At 49.9% G+C, this 21750-nt stretch overlaps 2 protein-coding genes across 5 annotated transcripts in view; both read right to left on the bottom strand.

The window, feature by feature from the left end:
* Positions 1-16232, bottom strand: part of FOXP1 (forkhead box P1) — a 392035-nt gene extending 375803 nt beyond the window's left edge. The window contains exon 1 of one of the 4 annotated variants that reach the window (XM_075514033.1): positions 16077-16232. The gene's annotated coding sequence lies outside the window, so the exon portion shown is untranslated. Of the gene's footprint in view, positions 1-13444; positions 13896-14911; positions 15103-15274; positions 15396-16076 lie in introns of those variants that run through there. The other 3 variants (XM_075514034.1, XM_075514036.1, XM_075514035.1) reach the window with 3 other exon arrangements.
* Positions 339-20202, bottom strand: LOC142415398 (uncharacterized). The gene is made up of 7 exons (XM_075513659.1): positions 19952-20202; positions 19181-19357; positions 18084-18137; positions 16868-17952; positions 5560-5625; positions 3489-3520; positions 339-3370 (listed from the first exon to the last, which is right to left on the bottom strand). The coding sequence occupies exons 1-5, from the start codon at positions 20200-20202 to the stop codon at positions 5567-5569; spliced, it is 1626 nt and encodes a 541-aa protein (XP_075369774.1). The 3' UTR covers positions 339-3370; positions 3489-3520; positions 5560-5566.
* Between the last annotated feature and the right edge of the window lie 1548 nt (positions 20203-21750).

Below are 21750 nucleotides of genomic sequence, written 5' to 3'. Positions count from 1 at the left end.
GGCTCCTCCCCTTTCTTTGCCATGACGGCGGGTTTGGGTAACAAGCCGTGTGAATGCAAGATTTCTGCATTTGCCTTCTATTAATTTCTCCTCCTCAGACTAATTTCTGCCATTCAGAAGCCTCAGTCTCCTCCTGCACATTCCCACTCACGTAACAGATACGTTCAGTGGCATACAGTGCACGCAGAGGCCCCAACAAGGACAGCGGGGCGAGCGGCAGGATGCTCAAGGTCTCTGGAGAGCGCTTCATTTCTCAATGGGGTACCATGAAATAACTCTCATCACGATGCAAGCGCACCGGCACAGTACGTAGGGTGACTACGCTACAGTACGTAGGCAGAGACCCGCTGCCACTGCTGCACAGCGGAGCTGCAGGCCACCTACCAAAACCCCTCTAACCCACAAGCCCTGTGGTGCCTTGCAGTAGTAGCTGTCATCACAGCTACACCTTCAGAGGTCCTGCTGCTGCCTTGCTTTGAAAAATGGACTCAAACTGAGTTCACTCATAAAGAGTGTCCTGCCATACTAGAGAAAAATGGGGTTTACCTCACTTACTTTGATGGTAACAAACATGGCATATCCAGGTGTGGAGAATACATGCAGAGCCACAATATTTTCTTGCTAGCTAGTTACTGGGAAATTCACTGCTTGTACAGTCGGATTCAGCTGCTACAACCATGGGCAACTTCACCACCAACAACTACAGCTTGCATAGGGTCTCCTGGCTACGGCACTGCAGCGACCGGCGCCGGCTGGGGCACGGGTGTGATGGCAGAGATCTCAGCAGCCTTCAGAGGGCTGCACCAGAGCACGCCGGGGCAGGAGCACCACAGCCTCCACGTCTTGGATGCGAAGTTTGCTTTTCTCTCCGTCTTTGCACGTTACATAATTCCTGGATCAAGTCATAGATCTCCTCACAGAGCTTCATCTCTGCTTCTGTCTGTGACACTTAATTCGTAACGACTTGGAGGGGCATTTTTCCAGGCACTCGCTGTGTGTGCAGCCTGGTAAGCGGAAGAGCCCATACCCTGGTAGCACTGTGCTGCCTTGGGCTCTCCCTTCAACAAACCCTCCAACTGCTCTAGGAAGAGAGGGAAAAATATAGGAGCATGAAGAGCAGTTAAGGTTCCAATCAGATGTGGGGTTGACACATAAGAACAAACAGTGAATAACCCCAACACGAGGTGAGCAATTTTTAGGAGTATGTATAATTGCACATGCAGAACGTGAAACCTCAGCACTCGGTGAAGAGACAGGGTGAGGACAGGAGCGGTTCAGGACCGCAGCTCTGCTCACCTGCACATCAGCCACCCCCGGGGAGACCTGGCAACTCAAGTCGGGCACAAACCAAGGAGGAAGAAAAGGTGGATAATAAGTATTTTTTTCCTACTAAGTATTTTATTCTGACTGCTACTCCTTTCCAGAAATAAAGGTAATAATTAAAAGTGAGGGTTAATGCTTTGATGCCTCGCTTCACAGACTGCACATTCAAATTCCTCAACAAGACAATGCAAAAACGGGTAGTTAACGGGCGTCAGCTGAAGAAGGCAGACGACTTTGTGCAACACCAGGGCGGTCCCAGGGCGGGCAGCTGCGTGCGGGTCTCAGTCCTGGTCTCGCTTCCCCAGGCGCGCCGCAACCAGCCTCCTCCGGCGCGCCAGCCCGCGCGCCACCGAAGCGAGAGCCGCACGGGTGCAGCCCCGTCCAGCGGGCACCCGGCCTTTCCTCGCACCGCCGACATTCCTGCCGTTTCCAGCCTCCCCCAAAATTATCCATCCGCGCTGAAATAAAACACATGGGGCACGGACCAGCCTCACCCTACCTCATCAGCAGACGCCGGTTACGCAGCAAGGCTTGGAGAGAGCCAGGGACGCCTCGCAATGCCGCCCTGCGGTGCTAACCCCTCCCGAAACACTCTACCGATGCCCTCCCACCGGTGCATGGGGACAGCCAAGCAAGCCGAGCTCTCACGGGCAAGAAGATGCCCCCGCGTGTGGGGGGAGACCAACCCCGAGCGGCACGGCCTGCCTGAACCGCCTGGCAGAGGGATTAGGTCCCTGCCAAACTGCGGCATGACTTCACCGCCATAATCCCTGTGACACACGTGAACGCCGACACCATGCCAGGTTATCAGTAAGGTGATAACACTCGTAGGCCGTACCTGCTTGGCACGGCTCGAGCGAGGCTCCCTCAGGGCTCCTCCAGTTTCACTTCCTACTAACATGCACCTGCACCCATATCAGAAGCAATAAAAGCATAAACCATATTTAAAGCTTTACTCAAACCCCCAGTATAAGCCTGAGTGAGCCCCACGCCACGCTAACGACCGTCCACGCCGGGCTCCCAACACCTGGGCTCGCAGGCGGCCCCGCCGCAGACAGAGCCTGCGGCTCTGCGCGTGGCTGTCCCTGCACGGGCCGGCGCTGGCAGCCGCGCTCCCCGGCCACCTTCGAACCACAAGGTATCTGACACGTACATCTTGCACGACGTCGAGTGAGCGGTGGCTACGGGTCGGACCCTTTTTGATGTAAACCCGCGTGACGTCGCTGAGCTCTGGCCACATTATTTCTTTATCAGCTTCTGTTCTTTAACTCAAAAGTTAGCCAGCAGGCCGGACACAGTTTTATCCGAGTTTTATGTGCAGCTGTATTTGCTTATCGCACAGATAAGTTATTATAAAAACAACAAGAAACAACAGCAGCTAGTAACCTGGGTATCTCCCAGTGCCCTTATCAAAAATAGCCAGCCTCTGGACCAGCTCATCATCTACTGCTAACCGGGAAGAAGAAAACCCACAGAAAACACAATGCCAGGCTTTTCAATATGTGCATTAACGGCTTGAGTACCTGGCACTAAGGGAGCACCGTTGAATTAACAATTAAATGAAAACCCACCCTTGCATTAGCTTTGGCGGGGTGGTCCCACCAGCAGGCACTGCTGGGAGCATGCCCCAGGGCACCGGGGCAAGGAGGAGGACTCTGCCCAGAGGGAGAAGAGCAGGTCCAGGCACAAAGCCTCTGGCAGAGGTTTCACGTTGCAGCAAAGCCCAACCAAGAGGCCAGAGACTTATCAAGGCGGTGGCCCTGACCTCCTCGGTCCCGACTCCGACCTCCAGAGAGTCCAATGAGGATGCTCAACTGGCACAAAACATTTTTTCCTGCTTAAGTTAGTTTTCTGCTGGTCTAGCTTCCCACGTGGTCTCACCCTCTGGTCAGGCAGAGTCAGCTGAAGCGCAGGGGACACGATGGGAAGCACCCAGGGACAAGCGGACGGATGTAAATCTACTTAGCTGCAACGTGAACCAAGCCCTCATTCTATACAGCACCAAGCACACCATCAAATAGTCTGTGAAAGCAGTGTCAGCCTTCATCTGAAAAAAAAGACAAAGAAGATAACGGCTTTCCAAGGCAACTATTCTCATTTGATACATGTCATGAAGTTGTGAGCACGCTTGAGTCACGGCACACGTGTGGACCATTGTAATGCACTTGCAGAGCAATGTGTCCTCCTCCTCAATCTGCTGAGAGCATCCACCAGGCAGAGGTTGACACGCGGAGGTGATTCAATGCCGATGAACAGAAACATTAAGACATGCTGTTCTTAAAACAGGGGCTGTACTTGACACTACTTTTATTTACCCAGGAAAGTTTTCTGCTCTGTATGCCCTTCCTCTTCCAATTTACCCATGGCATTAAGCAGAATCCCCATCCTACCCCAGACAGCTTGTTGCAATCAGACAAGTAGACAGTGATTCCAATACAGGCAGTTTTTTTTTTTTTTCTTTTGGACCTATGAGAAATACCAGTTAAAAACCTGAATATTATTTTTTAACTGACAGGGCATTATGCATAATATCTTCCACCCCCTCCTTGTGCTTACAGCATGGAGCGGGGCGGGGGGGGGGGGGGGAAGAAATGGAGGAAAAAAAAAATCTTCCCACCAGAATGTAAATATTTGTGCGTAGCGAGAACAAAGTCTTTCCATAAAGCTTTCAATAAAGGATGACTGCAGGCCAAATTTTACCCTTAGATACAGGCACATAACTCCAGCTAAAGTTACTCAGAGCTGCCCAAGTTTATGCAGAGGCCGACTCAAGTGTACTGCGTTCACGTACAGAAGGACTGTGTGCTCAGAAGCCGTGGCCAGACTTCCAGCTCTTTCTCAAAAGTCAGACGAGATTTGCTTCAAATCAGTGAAGAACTTCGGAGATGACTCAAACCTGCAGGATTTGCTGCAATACTCGCTGCAAAAGAGGATGTGAGAACTGGCAAGTACGCTGTGTTTACTCACTGTGCCATCTAATTCTGGAAACTCGAGCTGAGATTCTGCGTTCGAACACGACTCCAAGGGGTGGTGGGAAGATCCTGGCCACGTTACAAAGCCACTCGTTGGGGAAAACTGGCGGTATCTGCTTAAACGGGGCCGCGGGCTGACACAGGCAGAGGTCCTGCAGCTGGCAAGCGAAGCCTCCCTAAGGAGCATACTGTACCGCATCTGCCTCTGGCCCCGGGGACGAGCCTCCGCAAGCAAAGGCTCACAAGAGGAAAAGCGATGCTCTAAAAATCACGCACTGCTTCAGTTAATGACACAGATTTACACCGGGTGTTAGCCTGCTTCACTAAAAAAAGCCAACCAGATTTTTTTTTTCCTGGTGCAAACTGTCCTTTATAGAGACTATTAATATCCCTCTTACTTCAGTTTAAGCTACACTTCTCTTCCTTGTTTTCCCACTGACTTAAGAGATAACTTGCAAAACGACATCTAATTTATCTGTATCTTTTGCCCTCATCCCTTTCCTCCTGTTACTGCCTGGGCAGGCGGACTGTTGTCTAGGGGAACCACTGCATGGAGCACACAGTTTAGATTTGCTGCGATACTCACATGTTTAAGCAGAAAAGAAAGAAGATACCTAGTTTATACTAAACAGATTCCCTTTGATTCTCGTCTCATGTAATTAGTTCTGTGTTCCACAAACTAGTAACTTAGATATAATACCCCGCTATAAACAGCCACCTCAAATAGCTGTAAGATATTCCTCGCTATCAGACACCAGTGAAGACAAAGAGCAGTGGAGGGCGGCTGCCAGGAGATTACGCTGAAACAAATGCATTTTTATTTTTCCCTTTAAATTACAAAAGATTATCATTTTACTCAGCAATGCCCCTTATTAAATTGAAACTCTCCACATCAGAATTAAATACGTCCTATCTACTCAAAATGAAGTGTATTATTTATCACTAATATTTAATGACAAAAACCTGATAACTTTCTCCGATTATACCACTGATTTCCTCCAGTCATGCATCATTGGCTCTGCTGGTCATTAGCATTATCACAGTGCATAAACTCTGGCTTATGCAGCAAGTTTGATAACAGAGCCAGACATCTATAGCTACTATTTTTCAGTTTGCTCAGATTTACTAGTTTACCTCTCTATGAGCGTGCCTCTATCTAATGGCATCTATTATAATGCCTAAAAAATCCTAGTTAATAAATTTCCATTTCCATACAACACTCTTCTGCATGATCAGAATTCCTCAGCAAATATAAAGCACTCACTGAAAAATCAGATTTCCCCTTCAACCGGCCAAGGACCCTTTTCCGAAAGGCCATATTCCAGCCAATCTGAAAAATAAATAGAAAATACCTAGTCTTCTCCGACTGTTTAATGCTAGGAATATGCTGGATAGGCTTAAGATATTTTAGTTTAATTCACAGGTAATGTTCCATTTCAACTTTTGTGAAACAGTATTTTTTGAGTGCTGTAGATACTGCTTTTATAGCAGTGAAGAAAAAAACCCAGACCAAATGTGCACGGCACAACATCAGCAAAAATATATGAAGATGGGTTTCTCCCATTCTCAGTTAAATCCTGTAACTGAAATGACGGATTAGAAAGGTTTCCTGAATAAGACCACCATTCCTTCAGAAAACTCAGATGGGTTAGCCAGAGAATAACTTTAAAATACTTGTACAATAATTTTGCTGCATACTTTGGACATTCCTCTTTCAAAGCCTTTTAAGTATCAAGTCATTTATCACTGAAAAATACATTTTCACTTTTTCAAACGTACAACTCGGGAGCTTTACAAACCTAATATACGTTATCCAAACATCAATGCACAGGCATGTCATTTAAAACTAACAAAAACAATTGCCTACAAGTTATTTCAGAGCCTCCTTCTCCCAACACTCATTTAATTCAACCAGACCAGGATGGGGCCCCTGACACAACTCTCTGATTAAAATAAATCACCAAAGTTGTTAACACATTATTACTATTGCAAAACTTACTGTGAAAAATCTCTCCTCTAAATCTGCTAAGGTAGATACAGGCTATGATGTTCTGTACAAACATCCAGATAGATTCTTATTACATGTTACACGCATGAATATTGAAAGATTTTATGCTCTGAGCCAAACGGTTTTGTTTTGTTTTGTTTTTTAACTCAGTCCACCCAAGGAAGCTCCCACTACTTCAACAGAAGTATCTGGGACTTTGGCCACATAACCGAAGCAAAATCTGCCTGTCTCATGGGCTACACATGGAAATACACCTATTTATGAAATTCACCTAAAGGGGAGGAATAATTTACAGTAGACTGATGAACAGAGTTTGCACGAGACTGTCTGAAGGAGCCCTATTTGAGAAGTAGAGCAGTTATGAAAGCAGAAAGTATCAATACTAACGCAGTTGGTGCCACTGTATTATGCTCTTTGCCAGGCGGATTTCGTATCACTCAGAAAATTTCGGTTTGGGTATAGTTTCAGTATCACTACCTGTGATATTAGAAGTTGGGGCCATTATATGAGAAACGGCAGCAATTTGATGAGGTTAATGCCAAATTCCGCATTCTCCATCGAGGCAAAAAAATGGATCAAGCCCTGGAAGAAAGGCAGCGAGCTCAGGAGCACAGGATGCAGAAGCACTAACACAGATGCTTCCCCAGCCCCTGCACCTCTCACCGTCCGGGGGCTTGAATCTGATCCTTCAAAAATGAAATGGTGAAAAATATTGTCATTGTTCTCCTCTGCCCACCTGCTCCTCCATCTGCACCCTCTCCAAAATGCACTTTTGACCTTACTGAGCATCAGCCAACGTCAAAAGCCTTGCCGACTGCATCCTCCCCCAGACCTGGCCGTTCCCTGCCGAATGCGGCTTCAACGTCCTCCAAACAGCCCAACGCCAGGAGCTGCTTCGTGATGCCCCATGGCCCCCTGCACCACCACCGCTTTTAGGGGGATTTCTGCCACAGAAGGAAAGGAGGATTTACACCACCAATTTTAATGGAATTTTTCTTTCCAGCGCAAGTATAAAACGTGGGAACTGGGCTGGACCAGCTAAGCGAGCTGCCTGACCAGCTAACAAAAATTTGTCATGAGGTTCATGGAAGATAGAGTTCATGACTCACAGTCAGCAAGCTTACTATTACAACATAAAAGCTATTGTTAACAAAAAATAAAAATGCAAGCACCAAGATGAACACTTCAAGAAGGTTTTAACTTCTTAATCCCAAACGGACTACTCCTGAAATAAGGCTTGCAATGGGCCCAGCTGACAAAAGTCATAAATGACAACCTTGCAATCAAAAGACTATTAGAACAGCACATTTTAGTTGAAAAAAAACCACCTATTTCTGCTCCCTTGGCTTTCCCAGAAGTTTCTTGGGAAGAGGTGTCCCACTCACGCTCACCTCCCAGCTCTTCAGCGGCAGAAAGAAAAACATAAACTTTGCATTCACTGTGCGACATTAGGAAGATGCTTTTTTAAACTGACATTGGTTCCTAAAGAAATACCAGTTAATTACTTAATCCTTCTTAATGGAATGATTAACATCCTTTCAGCAAACAAGGCTGTGATGATTTAACATTTTACTGCATGTTTCATTACAGAACCGGTAAAATTAATACCACTCCCCTCTCGTCTGCTGCGACCACTCATTTCTTTATAACCTGCTACATTTTTCACTTCTGCGGAGCAGCCTCTGCATCCGGCCAAGAAAAGGACTCAAATATACAAAAATCTGCATCGCTGCTATTCTGCCATGAAGCCAAGGACTGAGCTCCGGACAGGAACCAACAGAAACGCAGGTGGCCGCGGTGCCAGGGAAATCAAGGTACGAGGCAGCACGGAGCAATGAGCCCTGGCGCGAGCCTGGAACAACTTCATCAGCATCCCGGGAACACTGCGCCGCTGCGGAAGAGGGGCAGCCACTTCAAAGGGAACCGGGGAGGGATGTTTGAATCCCGGCTCAGACAGCTCCTGAATCCCCGAGAACCCCGGGCCGCCTTTTTGGCAAGAACAAAAGTCCTTTCAGGGCTCCACCGCTCACTGCAATCAAACCCAGGCTCAGACATTAATTCTGCAGGCAAGTATTTTGCAGGAAGGGGAATTCGGCATCGATTTTTGTGATCAGATGTTTAGTGACTGCTCGGAACACACCAGTAATCCCCCCTCACCATTTTATCTTCCTTTATCACAAGCTTTTTAATAGAGACATGACATTCTGCTTACTGCTGGGCTCGCTCTATTTATCTCTTTCTTTAACAACACTTTGGCATCATCGGCTCCGCTATCTAAATCAGCAATAGTGCATGTCCGGTCACATAAAACCGGAGAGGGTTTCCCGAGATGCCTTGGGAAGTCTGACTACTCCGGTTTACTGATGTGTTAATATGCCCGATCTACTAATTAACGAACAAACAGCTTAGGCTAGGAGCTGGGGGAGGGACACCAACACGAAGACTGCAGAGAGCCCAAGGAAAGACACTTGACCCTAATTGTTAGCAACAAGATGACAAGACTGATCGGGAAGTACAGCTAAAACTCGGATCCAACATGAAAGGAAATGTCTGGCGAAGAGGGGAAAACTAACGATGCCGTTAGAGGCTCCATCCAACCTGCCGAACTGTGCCACCTTCTGTCGGGCTGTCGGTGCTCAGCACCCGAGAGCCTGGCCTGGCCAGGGCTCCCCAGCACCACGCTCCCATCGTATCCTTCTCTCCATGCCCAAATCCTCGTCCTCCTCGTGCGACCCTGCAGCTCCAGGGATGTACACCCCAGCCAAGGATAGCTAGGAGTTTGCCCCTACCCGCGATCAGGCGATGAGAAAGCCCAGCTCATCCTGCACCTTCCCAGCAAAACTGCCTGCCTTCGGCTCCGTGCAGAATCCCAGCGGGTGGGTTTTAAGAAGGACCAAAGTTCAGCTGAAGTTTCAGCCAGACCCAGTTTTATCCAGGGCAAAACATCCCTCCTCTTGAAAGCAGCCTGGACCACGTACCGCAAAGGAGATGCACTGTGGTTGCACCAGTAAGAAGGGTCCTGCACAGCAAATGCACATACTAACACTTCGGGAAATGCTTTCATATATATTTCAAAAATTTGGAAAAAAGGTCCTAAGCGCTTTCTACCTGAAAAATCAATTAAATCAACAGCCACAACAGTGCAAGAGACCCTGCAGCACTGTGCTCTTGGCCAGACACCCAGAAGAAAGTTGACTTACAGATTGCACATCCAGCGCTGCCACGCTGCAAATACGACACAGCATTATCCCGCTGCACAAGGAGCCTGCGTTTTCAATGTACGTCTGAATTAACAGCAGTGCCAGACTAACTTATTGAGGAAATAGGCACTTCTAATAAAAATACAACAGTGACGAGTATTGTACAGAGAGAGCGATTAGCAGTAAACAATACACTGGAGAATCATCCGAATAAAACGTTCTGGGTATTTATTTGTGTTGCTTTCCAAGACCATTGCAACTGAACGGGAAACTGGAAAGAAAAAAAGCCCACAATTAGTTGCAGAATAGCACTCCCAGAAACACTGTAGCCTATCAGATATATGTAAATATTTTACGACATGGGTTCCATTTCAGTAGATCTGTCAAGATATTTACAGGGCTTGACAGTATTTCTGTCTTTAATTAAATTTCACACACATACTTTAATGTAATTTAAATAGATTATTAGTTGTCAGAATATAGTATAAATTTTGTTTACGATTTAGTTACTTTAAGTACTCACATCGAGGAAACTCATTTAACCCCCTGACTGAGTAGCATTAAGTGTTGAGACTTCTAAAGAGCTTCTACTGCCCTTTGCACTCTCGCAATAATCTTAAATTACTACAACTTAATTGCAATTTCAAGGCACTAAAATGGAGATGTTTTAAAAAAGCACAGGGAGGGTCAACGAGAGGAGAAAAATTATTTAGTCCTCCTCAGGTACCAGATGCTTCTTGGAGAGAAATTGATTTTGTCCATGCTCTTCTCTTTGCTCATTTTCCATAGAATACTATCTTCATTTTCAGGATGGCGCTGAACAAAAAGTTATCAAGATTATTCTGGATACTTGCCACATACAAACAGCCATTATACATAAGCCTGTTCACTTGCATGCATGGAAGAGATCGGTGCCAGCAGAATAGAAAGATAAAACCCTAGAGCATATTTGCAAAGAAGACTGCACATGAACAGAGCCAGCAGCTTCTCTGACTTGGTAGCTCCAATGCTGAAGTAAGAAAAAAGAGCACATGTTAAAATACTCCAGACATCCCAACCAACAAATATCTGATCTCCTAAAAATAGAACAGCAGATTCCTCTACAGCCCAAAATACAGTATTTTTTTTTTAATTGAAAGACTACAGAGTTCCCACAATTAAGTTTTTCCTCTAATCACTGCATGATTTATTCCATCCCACTTTTTTTTCCTCTCTATACATTGGCATCACCTTGTTACCTATGATAGCTGCAATTCCCAATACACTGCGAGCTGCGGGAATCAGACGGCACAGTAGTTCGTGAGAGCAGCAGGCTGCGAGCAGCGTTTTTGTCAGTGCAAAAGCAAGCAGTTCTAGCAAACACAAGATCTTCATTTCTTACTGCAACGAGACATTTTACAAGGATTTGGCCAACACAAAAACGATCAGACTCACGACTGAAAAACCGCTGTGCTTTAGCACGGCCGAGCACTTACGCGCGTCCTCAACGGCATGAAGTCAAGGACTCCAAGCCCAGCCATACCTTTCTAAGCATTTCAGTAAAGTTTGGTTGCCAGGACCTCTAAGAACGGTCGCAAAGATGCTGCTGGTCTCTAGTGCACAACGTTTATAAATTCCACTTAGCAAATGCTTTCTGGCTCCTACCGCATATCATATCTCTGCTGAACCGCTCGCCGGGTGTGAAAACATGCTACTATACTGGGGGGGGGGGGAGGGGGGAGGCGGGCGGGGGGGGGAAGAAAAAGTTTCAGTGATACGAGTTAGTGACACAGACCAAAAGCCAAACCCAAAGACAGCGACATCAGCCGAAGCCCCGGTTGATGCCAGCATGTTCTGGATCAGGCCCTGCGCAGCCAGGGTGGCTGGCTGCACCCTGAACTCGCCTTTGGGGACACGGGGACCGGGCCAGACCCACGAGCCAGCGGGCTGTATTTTCCGAGCAGGGTGCCACCCGTGCCCCCGTGCTGCTGACCACCCCCTGGTCTTTGCCTCCAGCTGCCAGCCCCTTCCCACCCTGCCTCCCCAGAGGAGGCTCACAGGGAAAAGCTCTGGGAAGCAACTTGACAGCAAGGCTCATTTGAGGAATAATTACAACGCGCTATTTAATTCAAACGTAAGCTTAAATACTACCAGCAAACAAAACACTTGTGCACCCGAGCTGCCTGACTCCCGCAGGGCCCGATCCTGCTCCCACCGACGTGGGAATTCCCCGCAAAGCTCCCTCCCGGGGCGCCGGGTCCGTGCACGCGCACGATGCTGCGCTGGATGCGCTCCGCAAGGCAGGAGAGGCCTGAACAAACGCTGCGCCTCCGAAGAGAAATCCAGCTACCTGCGAAAATCGCACCACATCTTCTTCAGCCCCGTCTCAGCTGCATAAAAATATTTCAGCTCAGTGCCTTGAAGTCGCAATTAAATTGTAGTAATTTAAGATTATCACAAGAGCAAAGGGCAGTAGCAGCTCTTCAGCAGACTCCTCTCACCACTTAATGCTACTCAGTCTTGGGGTTAAATGAGCTTCTTTAGTACAAGTACCTTAAAGCAAGTGAATCGTAAACAAAATTTATACTATTTTCTGACAGCATATAATCTATTTAAATTTATTAAAGCTTCTCGGAGAAAATTTAAGATGACAGAAGTATCATTATGCCCTATAAATAACTGGACAGCCTTGCAGAAATAACTGTATTTTACATACATATCCTGCATATGTGTGTGCATATGTTATTTCATTTGATATACAAATACATGCTCAACAGATATTTCACAAAAGGAATTACATTATTCGGTTCAATCTCTCAATATAAATGACCACAAGCAGTACGAATACTAAACGCTAAGCTGCATTCCATAAATTTGCCTTTTTACTACCAGCCTTTTTCCTAATTTTTACAACGCCGTGAAACAGGAATAATTCTGGAGCTAGAAATGTTTACAGTATATCATACTAAGGATGATAATGCAAATTTTAGCTCTTTAAAAAAGGTGATCCACTCCAAGAGAAAAGCATATTGCAGCATATGCTGCGCAATAATGTCCAATGCATAATTCTCTGCTCAACTTTCCTGCTCCTTCTCTTACCAGTACAAAAACCAGCTGCGTTACGATTACCGGTGGAACTGATTTAAGCAGAAAATGTTTATAGATGTTAGAAAACATTACACATTACCTCAAATGGCTTAATAGCATACATGTGCATGTTTAACACACATACTTTTTATTGTCTAAATAAAGTATATACCATAAAAATCTACAGGCTTTATAATAAGTTATGCAGGATGCTTATGAAACCTTACCTTATAAAAAGTATAAAGTACTTATTGTGTGATCTGCACTGCTAATTAAAGAAATACTTATGCAAAAAGGTTTTGGATTTCTTAATTCTTCAGTAGATATGCACTTGGTCTGCCTCCCTATTAATATACATTAGGGTAACAGCCTTTTCCTCAGATTTTTTTTTTTAGACATATTTCCATTGTTTTGGAATACTTTAAAGAAATGAAAGAGGGGGCATATGTGTAGAGTTTGCAGTGAAATGTTTGAATACAAACATGAAACTGCCAAGCAACAAAAATAACCTAACTTGCACTGGTTAAGTTTGATTAATACTTAAATCCAAAATGTTTATTAAAGTAAAAATCAAGTATCTGTTGATATTCCCTACTACTATTTCCACTAAAAAAACTACACAGTAACAGAGTCTCCCTAATATAACCATGAAGCCAAGTTACACACAGTTTTGGAAAAATCTTGGCATATCAAAAATAAGGTGCCACCCTGACTGGTTGGTAATATGTTTGAAGGAAAGATATTACAAGTTTTCTAAACTCTAGGAACGCAGTCGTACAACATACAATACTTAATCACAACCAAACTCCTCTATTATACATCACCACAGCACTTACACACAGAGAAAAGAAAAACAATAATCCGTGTTTCCTTACAATTCAGGGATCCAGAAATAAAAGCTGAATTCCACAGAACTTTTACGGTTTTCAACATTACACTACTGAAACGCCTTCTCCTCTGCAGCTCTAGACAGCATAAATAAAATAAAATCCTAAGTCTCTCTGAAAGTGTCTACAACACACTCCAAACCACTATCACTCAAAAAAAAAAAAAAACCCAAACCAAAACCCAGCCCATGCACAAAAAATGAACTTTGCAATCAAAATCGTAAGCAACAGAAAGCCTTGTTTGAAATAGTAGTTATTTTTCTCAAAGTTATCCTTTGGTTTCACAACAAAGATCAGCATTTGTAATGGTCCATTTCTGCATAAGTGAACATATAGCCTTGCTGCCTGATCGAATAGTCCAGAGCTTTCAGTGAGGCAGCTCCTGACAACAGCCCAGCAGCAGCTTTGTTTGATCTCTCCTGCCTTCCTTAATCTGGGTTGTCAAGGTTCACTTGTTGGAGGCTGTTTACTTTACTTTTTCCAGAAAAAAAAAAAAAAAAGTGATTTTTTTTTTTTTTCTGTCTCTCATACAATGACTAATCCAAAGACTAAGGGGGAAGAATGCTGCCAATGCAAGATGTTAAAGCTACAATACCTTTTTGCAATGAGATTTTAGCCGACACCTTTTGAATGGTAACTAGCGAAGAGCTTCCTACCCCAGTGCCCTAGTCCATTCAATATGCTTGTGAGATAGTTCAAATAAAATGTGCAGGGGAAAAGATTCAGAGGAGAGAAATTGAAACCAGTAGCCCTGATTTCCCCTTCTTCCCCTAAATCTAGTTGCAAAGATGCACGGTACCTCCTTGCCTACACTCCCTTCTCTGAGAACTTGAATTACTTTAGGCTCTCTCAAACTTACAAAAAGTAGGAGCTTCTCAGCAGTAACAGAAACTGTAAAAAGAATACTAAATCGAGTGAAATGCCTATTTTCCCTCCGCCAAAATATGAAAGCAAACCGTGGATTAACAGCACAAGCAGCAAGTTTCTTCGACGACATTCTTGAAACTTTGTCTAATTAAGAAACTGTCATTAGTGACATCAACATTTGGTCAAAGCAGGTAAAACACAAGTTTAGAAAAACTACATGGAAAGGAAACACAGCTCAGAGAATTGTTTTAATATTTATAACCATCCAGCACCCTAGAAATCAGCAGGCTACATTGTGTAGACGACACGCTACAAGCAGTATACATACATTACTCACTCAAAGAACAGTTACTAAAAATGAAACCTTAAACTTCTGAGCGCAGAAGTTGGGCTCCAGCTTCTCTAGAGAAGCGGCTCTGAGAGCGCTCGCAGGCGGCAGATACCTCGGGTAGGTACGGGAGGTCTGAGCGCTGCTGCTGCCAGCCTTTGGGGAGAAATCGGGGGGAAGAAGGAAAAAAAAAAAAAAAAAGTAGTAATCTCACTCGGCTTGGTTCACCCAAAGCAACAACACGCAATCAAAATCATTACAGCGAAGCGGCAGAAGGAAGACTCGCTAAAATCGAGGCGCTCCGCAGCCAGCCCGGCGATGCTCTCCGCGCCGGGGCCGCCGAATAACTGAGAGCCGGGCGGCGGTGGGGAGGGGGCCGCGCTGCGCCCCCGGCCCTGCCCGCGCCCCCGGCCCTGCCCGCGCCCGGCCGCCGGCCTTTGCGGGGCTTTTTTCCAGGAAAAAGCCCCGCGGGGCGGGGGGCGGGGGAGGAGAGAGGCGCGGGCTCGCCGCTCGGACGCCGCCTGCAGCGGCACCCTCCCGCTGCCCGGCGCAGGCGGATGCGCGGCGCTGCGCGGAGCTGCGCGGCAGGTGCGAGGGGCGCAGCGCGGCGCGGCCCTACTTACCGGGCGCCGGCGGCCGCCCCCGGCTCCGCGGCGCGCAGCGAGCCGCGGCTCCGTCCCGAGGCTCCGCACCGCGGGTCTGCGCGGGGGGGGGGGGGGGGGGGCGGCGGAACGTGAGGGATGCGCGGTCCGCACCCGCGCAGCGAGAAGTTGCGCCGGGCTGGGGAGGCGCGGATGTTTATTCAAACACTTCGTCTCCAAAAAAAAGGTGGGGGGGGGGGGGATGGCCGCAGCGGGCCCCAGGGACGCGGGGTGGGGGAGGATGCGCGGCGCGGAGCTGCGCGCCTGCGGAAGGGACTGCGCGGGCGGAAAGCCGCAGCAGGTGCCGGGGGAGGTGGGAGCGGGGCGGCCGGGCCCGGCGCGGGGGGAACGCGGGGGGTGTGGGGGGGCACGGCCCGGCCGCAACTTCTTGCCCCGAGTGGTGAAGTTAGGGCGTGCGCGCCCCTTGCGCGGCGGCGCGGGGGGACCCGGCGGAAAACACGAGGAAAGCGCGGGGGGAGTGGAAGGGGGGCAGGAGGCGCCGCATCCCGCTCTCCGCGGAGGGTGCGCGGAGAGCGGGGCGGGGGGGGGGGGGGGGGGGGGGAAGTTTCCAAAGTGGGCGGGTAGGGGGTGCGGGCGGCTCCGCAGCCCGGGGAGAGGGGGGTCCGCACCCGCGCACCGCCGCCCCCCCCACCCCCCTCCGGCTACCACGCCGGCGGCGGTCGGGGGGGGGGGGGGGGGGGGGGCCGGGCACGTGGGGCCGGCGGGGGGAAAAGTGCAACAGCCCCGGAGGAGCGGGGAAAGTGTCGGGGGGCGCCGGACTCACCCGCAGGACTCGGCCTGCCGCTGCCCAGCACGGCGCGGCCCCGGCGCGGGCGGGCGGCGGCGCGGAGCGGCGCGGGCTGCCTCTCCGTCCCGTCCCTCCCTCCCGTCCCTCCGGCACGCCGAGCCCGGGCGGCGCGGCGGCGTGCTCCGCCGCTCGGTAAATAACAATAGAGCCCTCCGCTCGGCGCCGCGCCCGCGGGGCCCCGCACGCCGCCCCGCCGCGCCCCCGCCCCGCGCCGCCCCGCGCCCCCTCCCCGCCCCGCGCAGCCCCACGCCGCCACCCGCGCGGGCGGGCCGGGGGCGTCCCGCGACATCCCCGCGGAGGGAGATGTTGTTATTTTTTGCTGTTGTCAGTCTCTGACGTCACATCCACCTGCTGGGTAAACAAGGCTCGGTGCAAGGGAAAAATAATAATAAAAAAAAATAAAATAATAAAAGCGGGGGGGGGGGGGCGCGGACGGGAGGGGGGTGAGGGGTAGAAGCCCCGCCGGCGCGGAGCTCCGCGGAGGACGGCCGGGGGAGGCGGGGCGGCCCCGCGAGGAAGCGAAAGTGGCCGCGGAACGCGCCGCGCAGCGCAGCGCTGCGCGCCCCTGCGCGCCGCCGGGGAGAGTTCAGCGAGGGGGCAGGCGGGCCGGGGCCGGCCCGTCGGCGGAGGGCAGTGCCGCGCCCCCCGAGCAACTTTTCCGTAGCCGCCCCCCGCGGGGGGTCGGGGGGCGTCAGGCCCGCGTAGCTGGGGGGGGGCGCGGGAGACTCCGCAGGGCCGTCCGCGGGTGCCCGCGGAGCCCGCCTTACCTGCGCGGAGCGGCGAGGCGGGCGCTGCCTGCGCTCCCCTTCGCAGCGCACGCCGCGGTTGGCGCAAACACTGCTTAGAAACACTGCGCGGGTGCGCAGCGGCGCGCACCGGCCGCTGAGCGGGAGTGACCGACTCGCGGGCCGGGCCGGGCGCGGCGCCGCTCCGCAGGGGCTGCCCTGGCCCCGGCCGCAGCCCGGGCCGCGGGTCCTCATCCCGGTGGGTGCGCGGAGCGGCCCCGCGGACCGGCGGCGCTCCCGGCCGCGCCGTCGGGGCTCCCGTGGAGGGGCCGGTGGCAGCGCCCGCGGGGAGAGGTCGAGCAGGGGCGAGAGCCGGGATCGCCCGGCCCCCGGCTCCCCCCAGCCCCGCGGCTCCGGCGCTCGGCACCGGAAAGTTTAGCATCACCGGCGGCCTCGGCCCGGAGAAGGAGCAACCGGCGGCCGCGGGGGTCCCTTGGCGGCGGCCGGACAGCGCGGAGGTTGTGCGGGCGGGAGCGGGCCCTGCCGGGCAGCATCCTGCCCTCTCCCGGGATCCCGACCCGCCGCCGCGGTGCAGGCAGGCCGGGACCTGCCGGCGGGACGGCGGCGGCGAGCGGAGCCGGGGCCGGGGCCCGGGCCGGTCCGTCGGCGGGCGCCCCGCGGGGCTGGAGCCCCGGGCTGCCCGGGAGCGGGGCGCTGGGAGGCAGGAGTTAGCGGGCGGCCGCGGAGTTACTGAGCGACCGACTTTGTGCGGGGAAGAACTCTTTCCTCCCGGCCGCGGGGACCTGCGGGAGCCCAATTTTCCTCCCTTCCTTTGTTTTTTCGGCGATCGCGTTTGGCTTCCCTTAGGACTGACACAAAGCTCCCGGGCCGGAGGGGGAGCTGGCTTTAAACGCGGCCAGAAGCGACAGCGAGCAGCGAACCGCTCCCGCGGGCAGAACCGCGCCTCCGCGGAGCCCCGCGCACCCCCGCCGGGCCCGGCCCCGGCCCCGGCCCGCCCCGCCCGGCGCCGGCCCGGCCGCCCCGGAGGGCTCCGGCGAGCTCCGGCGAGCAGGGCCGGGACCGCGGCGCCACCTCTTGGCAGAAGCGCTCCATCGGCCGGGGAGCCGCTCCGGCAGCAATTAACACCTTAAATTACAGTAATGGCAAGGTACTTATGCCTAATTCATTATATTTTAAATAATTAAGAGGGGGAAAGCGCGGCAAATAAATATTTGCGAAGGTGATGTTTGCGCCGTACTTTAAGAATAATCGTCGCAGGTCGTGAGGGGAGCGCTCCGCCCGCCCCGCCGTGCTGCGGGCAGGGCAGGGCAGGGCAGGGCAGGGCAGGGCAGGGCAGGGCAGGGCGGGGCTGGGCTGGGCTGGGCTGGGCTGGGCAGGGCGGGCGAAAAAGCTGCGGGAACGGTCAACTTCTGCAGCCCGTCCACGGTGCCGCAGGAAACATCGGGATTTGTGTCACCGAGAGGGACCGCCGGCTTCAAACACACATGCTTACCGTCATCTTGCGCTCTGCTGTTCAGATTTTTTGGTTCATCTGCTTCTTCAGTAGGAAGAAAAAGGAGATGAACCTACTAAAAGAGCAGTTTTTAAACACTCCCCCCCACACACACACTGTTCCGAAAAATATTTGTTTTACATTTCATCCTGGAATAAACGTTGTTTATTGGAAACTTCTTCGTCTCCTGTTTTTAACTTTGCAAATCTAAACCAGTGCATCAACTCTGTAAAACATGATTAATTCCACAGACAATACCAGCGGTGGGACTTCTCCCTCCCCCTCCGCCAATGTAGCTGCTAATTGTACTTGAATTGTTTACTGCTGTATTGTTTTACAAGTGCCTGGAGAAAGATGCTCGATATTCCCACCACCAGCAGAACCATCCCAAGAGCAAATGCTTGGCAGATCTTGGCAAGGGTGTACACAGGCTACAACTACAGCTTGTTAGCTAAAAAAAAAATTATGAAGGTGATGACGCCTCTGTAATTATAGGTGTTACTTGTTTTAAAGTCAGAATGTTTTCCAAGCTACTGTAATGCCACACCTCCGATGTCCCAGGAGCCAGGCCTTGGAGTCCTTTCTGCTTTAGTCACTGGTTTATGAGGCTTTGCAGAACACGTCACCAGGCTGCACGGCTGGTTCCCAGGCCGCTTTGCGCTCCTGCGTAGGTGCGGAGCCCAGGCGGCTACTGAGCTATTGTTCTGCCTTTTAAGTTGGGGTATATACTATATCCCCCCCAAAAAAGCTGGTGGGCATATTACAAAGAAAAAAGTACATTGTTTTCACAGCCTGGTTTTATGATTTTCTGACTTTGTTTCAAATGAGTCCAATGTTCTCACGGTGCTTCGTAGGAGAAGAGAACCTGCGAACACCCTTGTACCGCACCTCGTGGCAAAACCCGTTCTGGGGAAGTGAGCGGTCGCTGCTCTCCACATTCCCTCGCTTTGTGTTTAGAGTCGGGGCGAGTCAGATCAGCAAGGCGATAGCTGCCCTTCAGGGAGGCAGAAGATGCAGCTCTGCCCATCACACAGTATGTGTGTGAGGTGAATAACACCGGACATTTCTTTTGCCCAGATAAATTTAAGGATGGGAAGGGTTGATGTGGTGATGAGGGGGAATTTTAAAAGGCATAAACATCCAGCTTAGAGGCTGAGCCCAGTGCTGTTGGCAACACTTGCACCAACTTCAGTAGAAGCAGGATCTCTTCTCCAGTTGGGGAAATCCCACAAAAAGATAAAAAGTGACACAGCTAACGTCTCAAGTTGGCTTGTCTGACAAAAGGAAATGTATAAATAAGTCCTCCCAACTGAGGACTGTAACCAGACCAACATAATTTTAAAAATTAAATATTGCTTTATATTGTTTTATTTTTTGTCTATGAAAAAAAGTTGGGTTTTTTTCCAGCATCCCAAACTCTGATGCCTGCTTTGCAAGTGCATTGGCACCCCTTGTCTGCTTTTGTTATTAGACTTTCTTGATTTCCCTGGTCACAGTGGAAGCCATGTCCCTCCTGTGCCGAGAGGACGAGCTGGAGCAGAACCAAGGGCTGATGCCGGGCTGGCCGGAGCAGAGGAGGCAGCGAGCAGCACGGCCTGCTCACTGCTGCTCACAAGGAAGACAAATTGCTGTTCTGCTCCGCGGCAGCATGATCCAGGGAGAGCAGGCTGGAGGCTGGCTTCATGCACAGGGCAGCGGGAGTCAGGCACAAAATAAACTGCATTTTACTCTGTTGTGAGACCAGGGGAGCTCCACTGCAGTCAGAGTTGCTTTGGATTTGCACTGGTAGTGCAGAGACATGAGTTTCAGCTTCACCCGACTCCTCGGGGTTCCTCAGCGGACGGGAAAGGCTCCCTACGTCCATACCCACGCTAATCCTCTTTACTCCTCGAGGTATCTGTCCGACTGCTGCTGTATCAGAAGCCACCCAGAGATAACTTTTCTATAGCACATTTCTATTTGTCCTGAGCTGCCAGCCAACACATATTTCCTTTTCCTGGGGGGGCAATGAATAGCCATTGTATTTGCGTTGGACTATTAATCTGCCTGAATTTGGTAGAGATTCTTAAATGAATATTCATGGGAATTAATGTCATTTAATTCCTATTGCTTCCTGAATATAATTACGTGCTGTACGTGAATTGGCAAACACCACAAGACATCCAATCTTGTTGAAAGTCTATGACCAATTAATTTGAAACACCACAAGCTGGACACTTGTGCAGTACTGAAGATGCACAAAGCGCTACCAAGATGCAGCCTGGCTTCAGGAGAGGAGATGGGCTGGAGAGAAAGCTAATGAAAGAGGGAAGATGTACACTGTGGAAAGCAAACAATGCCTTTAGAGATGGAAAATACAATTAAAAAGGTATTTTAATACAAGCTCTTCCCCAGGTATCTGTCTACAGATAGGGACTACCCTAAACATTTGTATGCTCTTGCAAAGGAGCTTTAATTTTTCCCTTTCTCACCCATAGAAAAAGATCTTTCAGGGCCTCCTGTTCCTGGTCCCTGTTGAGACCCAGCATCTTTTGAAAGACCTTCAGCACATCCTACAAATAAGAAATGCCCAAGTCCGATCCTCCTTCCTCGCAGCAGCCCGCTTGCCAGAGTTCACGCTGTTCCTCCAATAATAAAGCAGTAATCAGCTCAGTATTGAAGCAAAACCCGTCCCCAGCATCAGTGCTACCAACCCCTGTCGTAACATAACAAGGACTCTTCCCAAAATATTTGGGCTTGCCCTGTCACAGTGAGAGGCGTTCAAGTTCAGCGCTCTGTCAACAATGCCAGGTGTCTCCTGAACCTCCAGCGCCCGAGCCAAGAGGGAGAGCTCAGAAGCACAGTAATAATCATTATTCACATTACTAAAACATAACGGAATGTTTAAACAGATAACATAACAAAATCCTTCACAGCAAAAAAAAAAAAAGTAATACTGTTTATTATTTATCCCAGTCAGATAGAAAATGAACTCAATCTCCTGGAAAGCAAAAGCAAGGCTCCTTTTTTTTTTTTTTTTTTTTTTTGCAACTGACAGCCACAAAAAAAAATTCTATTGTGCCAGCTGTGCCCCTTTGAAGGGGCTGATGTTTGCTGTGGCTCTTGATAAACCAACTGGCAAATTTTGGGGGGGGGGGGGGAGGTGACTCAAAGCCAAACACAAACATCTAAGAAAAAAAAAATGGTGAAACCAAAAATCCAAGAACAATTTCATTTTGAGTCAATCCAAAGATTTCAATTTTGATTTTTCGGGGGAATAAGAAAAGACACACACCCCCTTGCTTGAAAATAAAATTAAAGGACATTTTGAACACAAAGTAGTTTCAAAATGAAAAATCAAAGTGTTTCATGTCAGAAGTGTCAAAACTAACAGCTTCAGCATTTGTCAGAGCTTTTTTGAGTTTTTATAAAT

This window comes from Mycteria americana, chromosome 11, assembly GCF_035582795.1.
Source record: "Mycteria americana isolate JAX WOST 10 ecotype Jacksonville Zoo and Gardens chromosome 11, USCA_MyAme_1.0, whole genome shotgun sequence".
Classification (NCBI taxonomy): domain Eukaryota; kingdom Metazoa; phylum Chordata; class Aves; order Ciconiiformes; family Ciconiidae; genus Mycteria; species Mycteria americana.
Note: the sequence above shows the minus strand (reverse complement) of the source record. Positions and strands in the feature narration are given on the sequence as shown.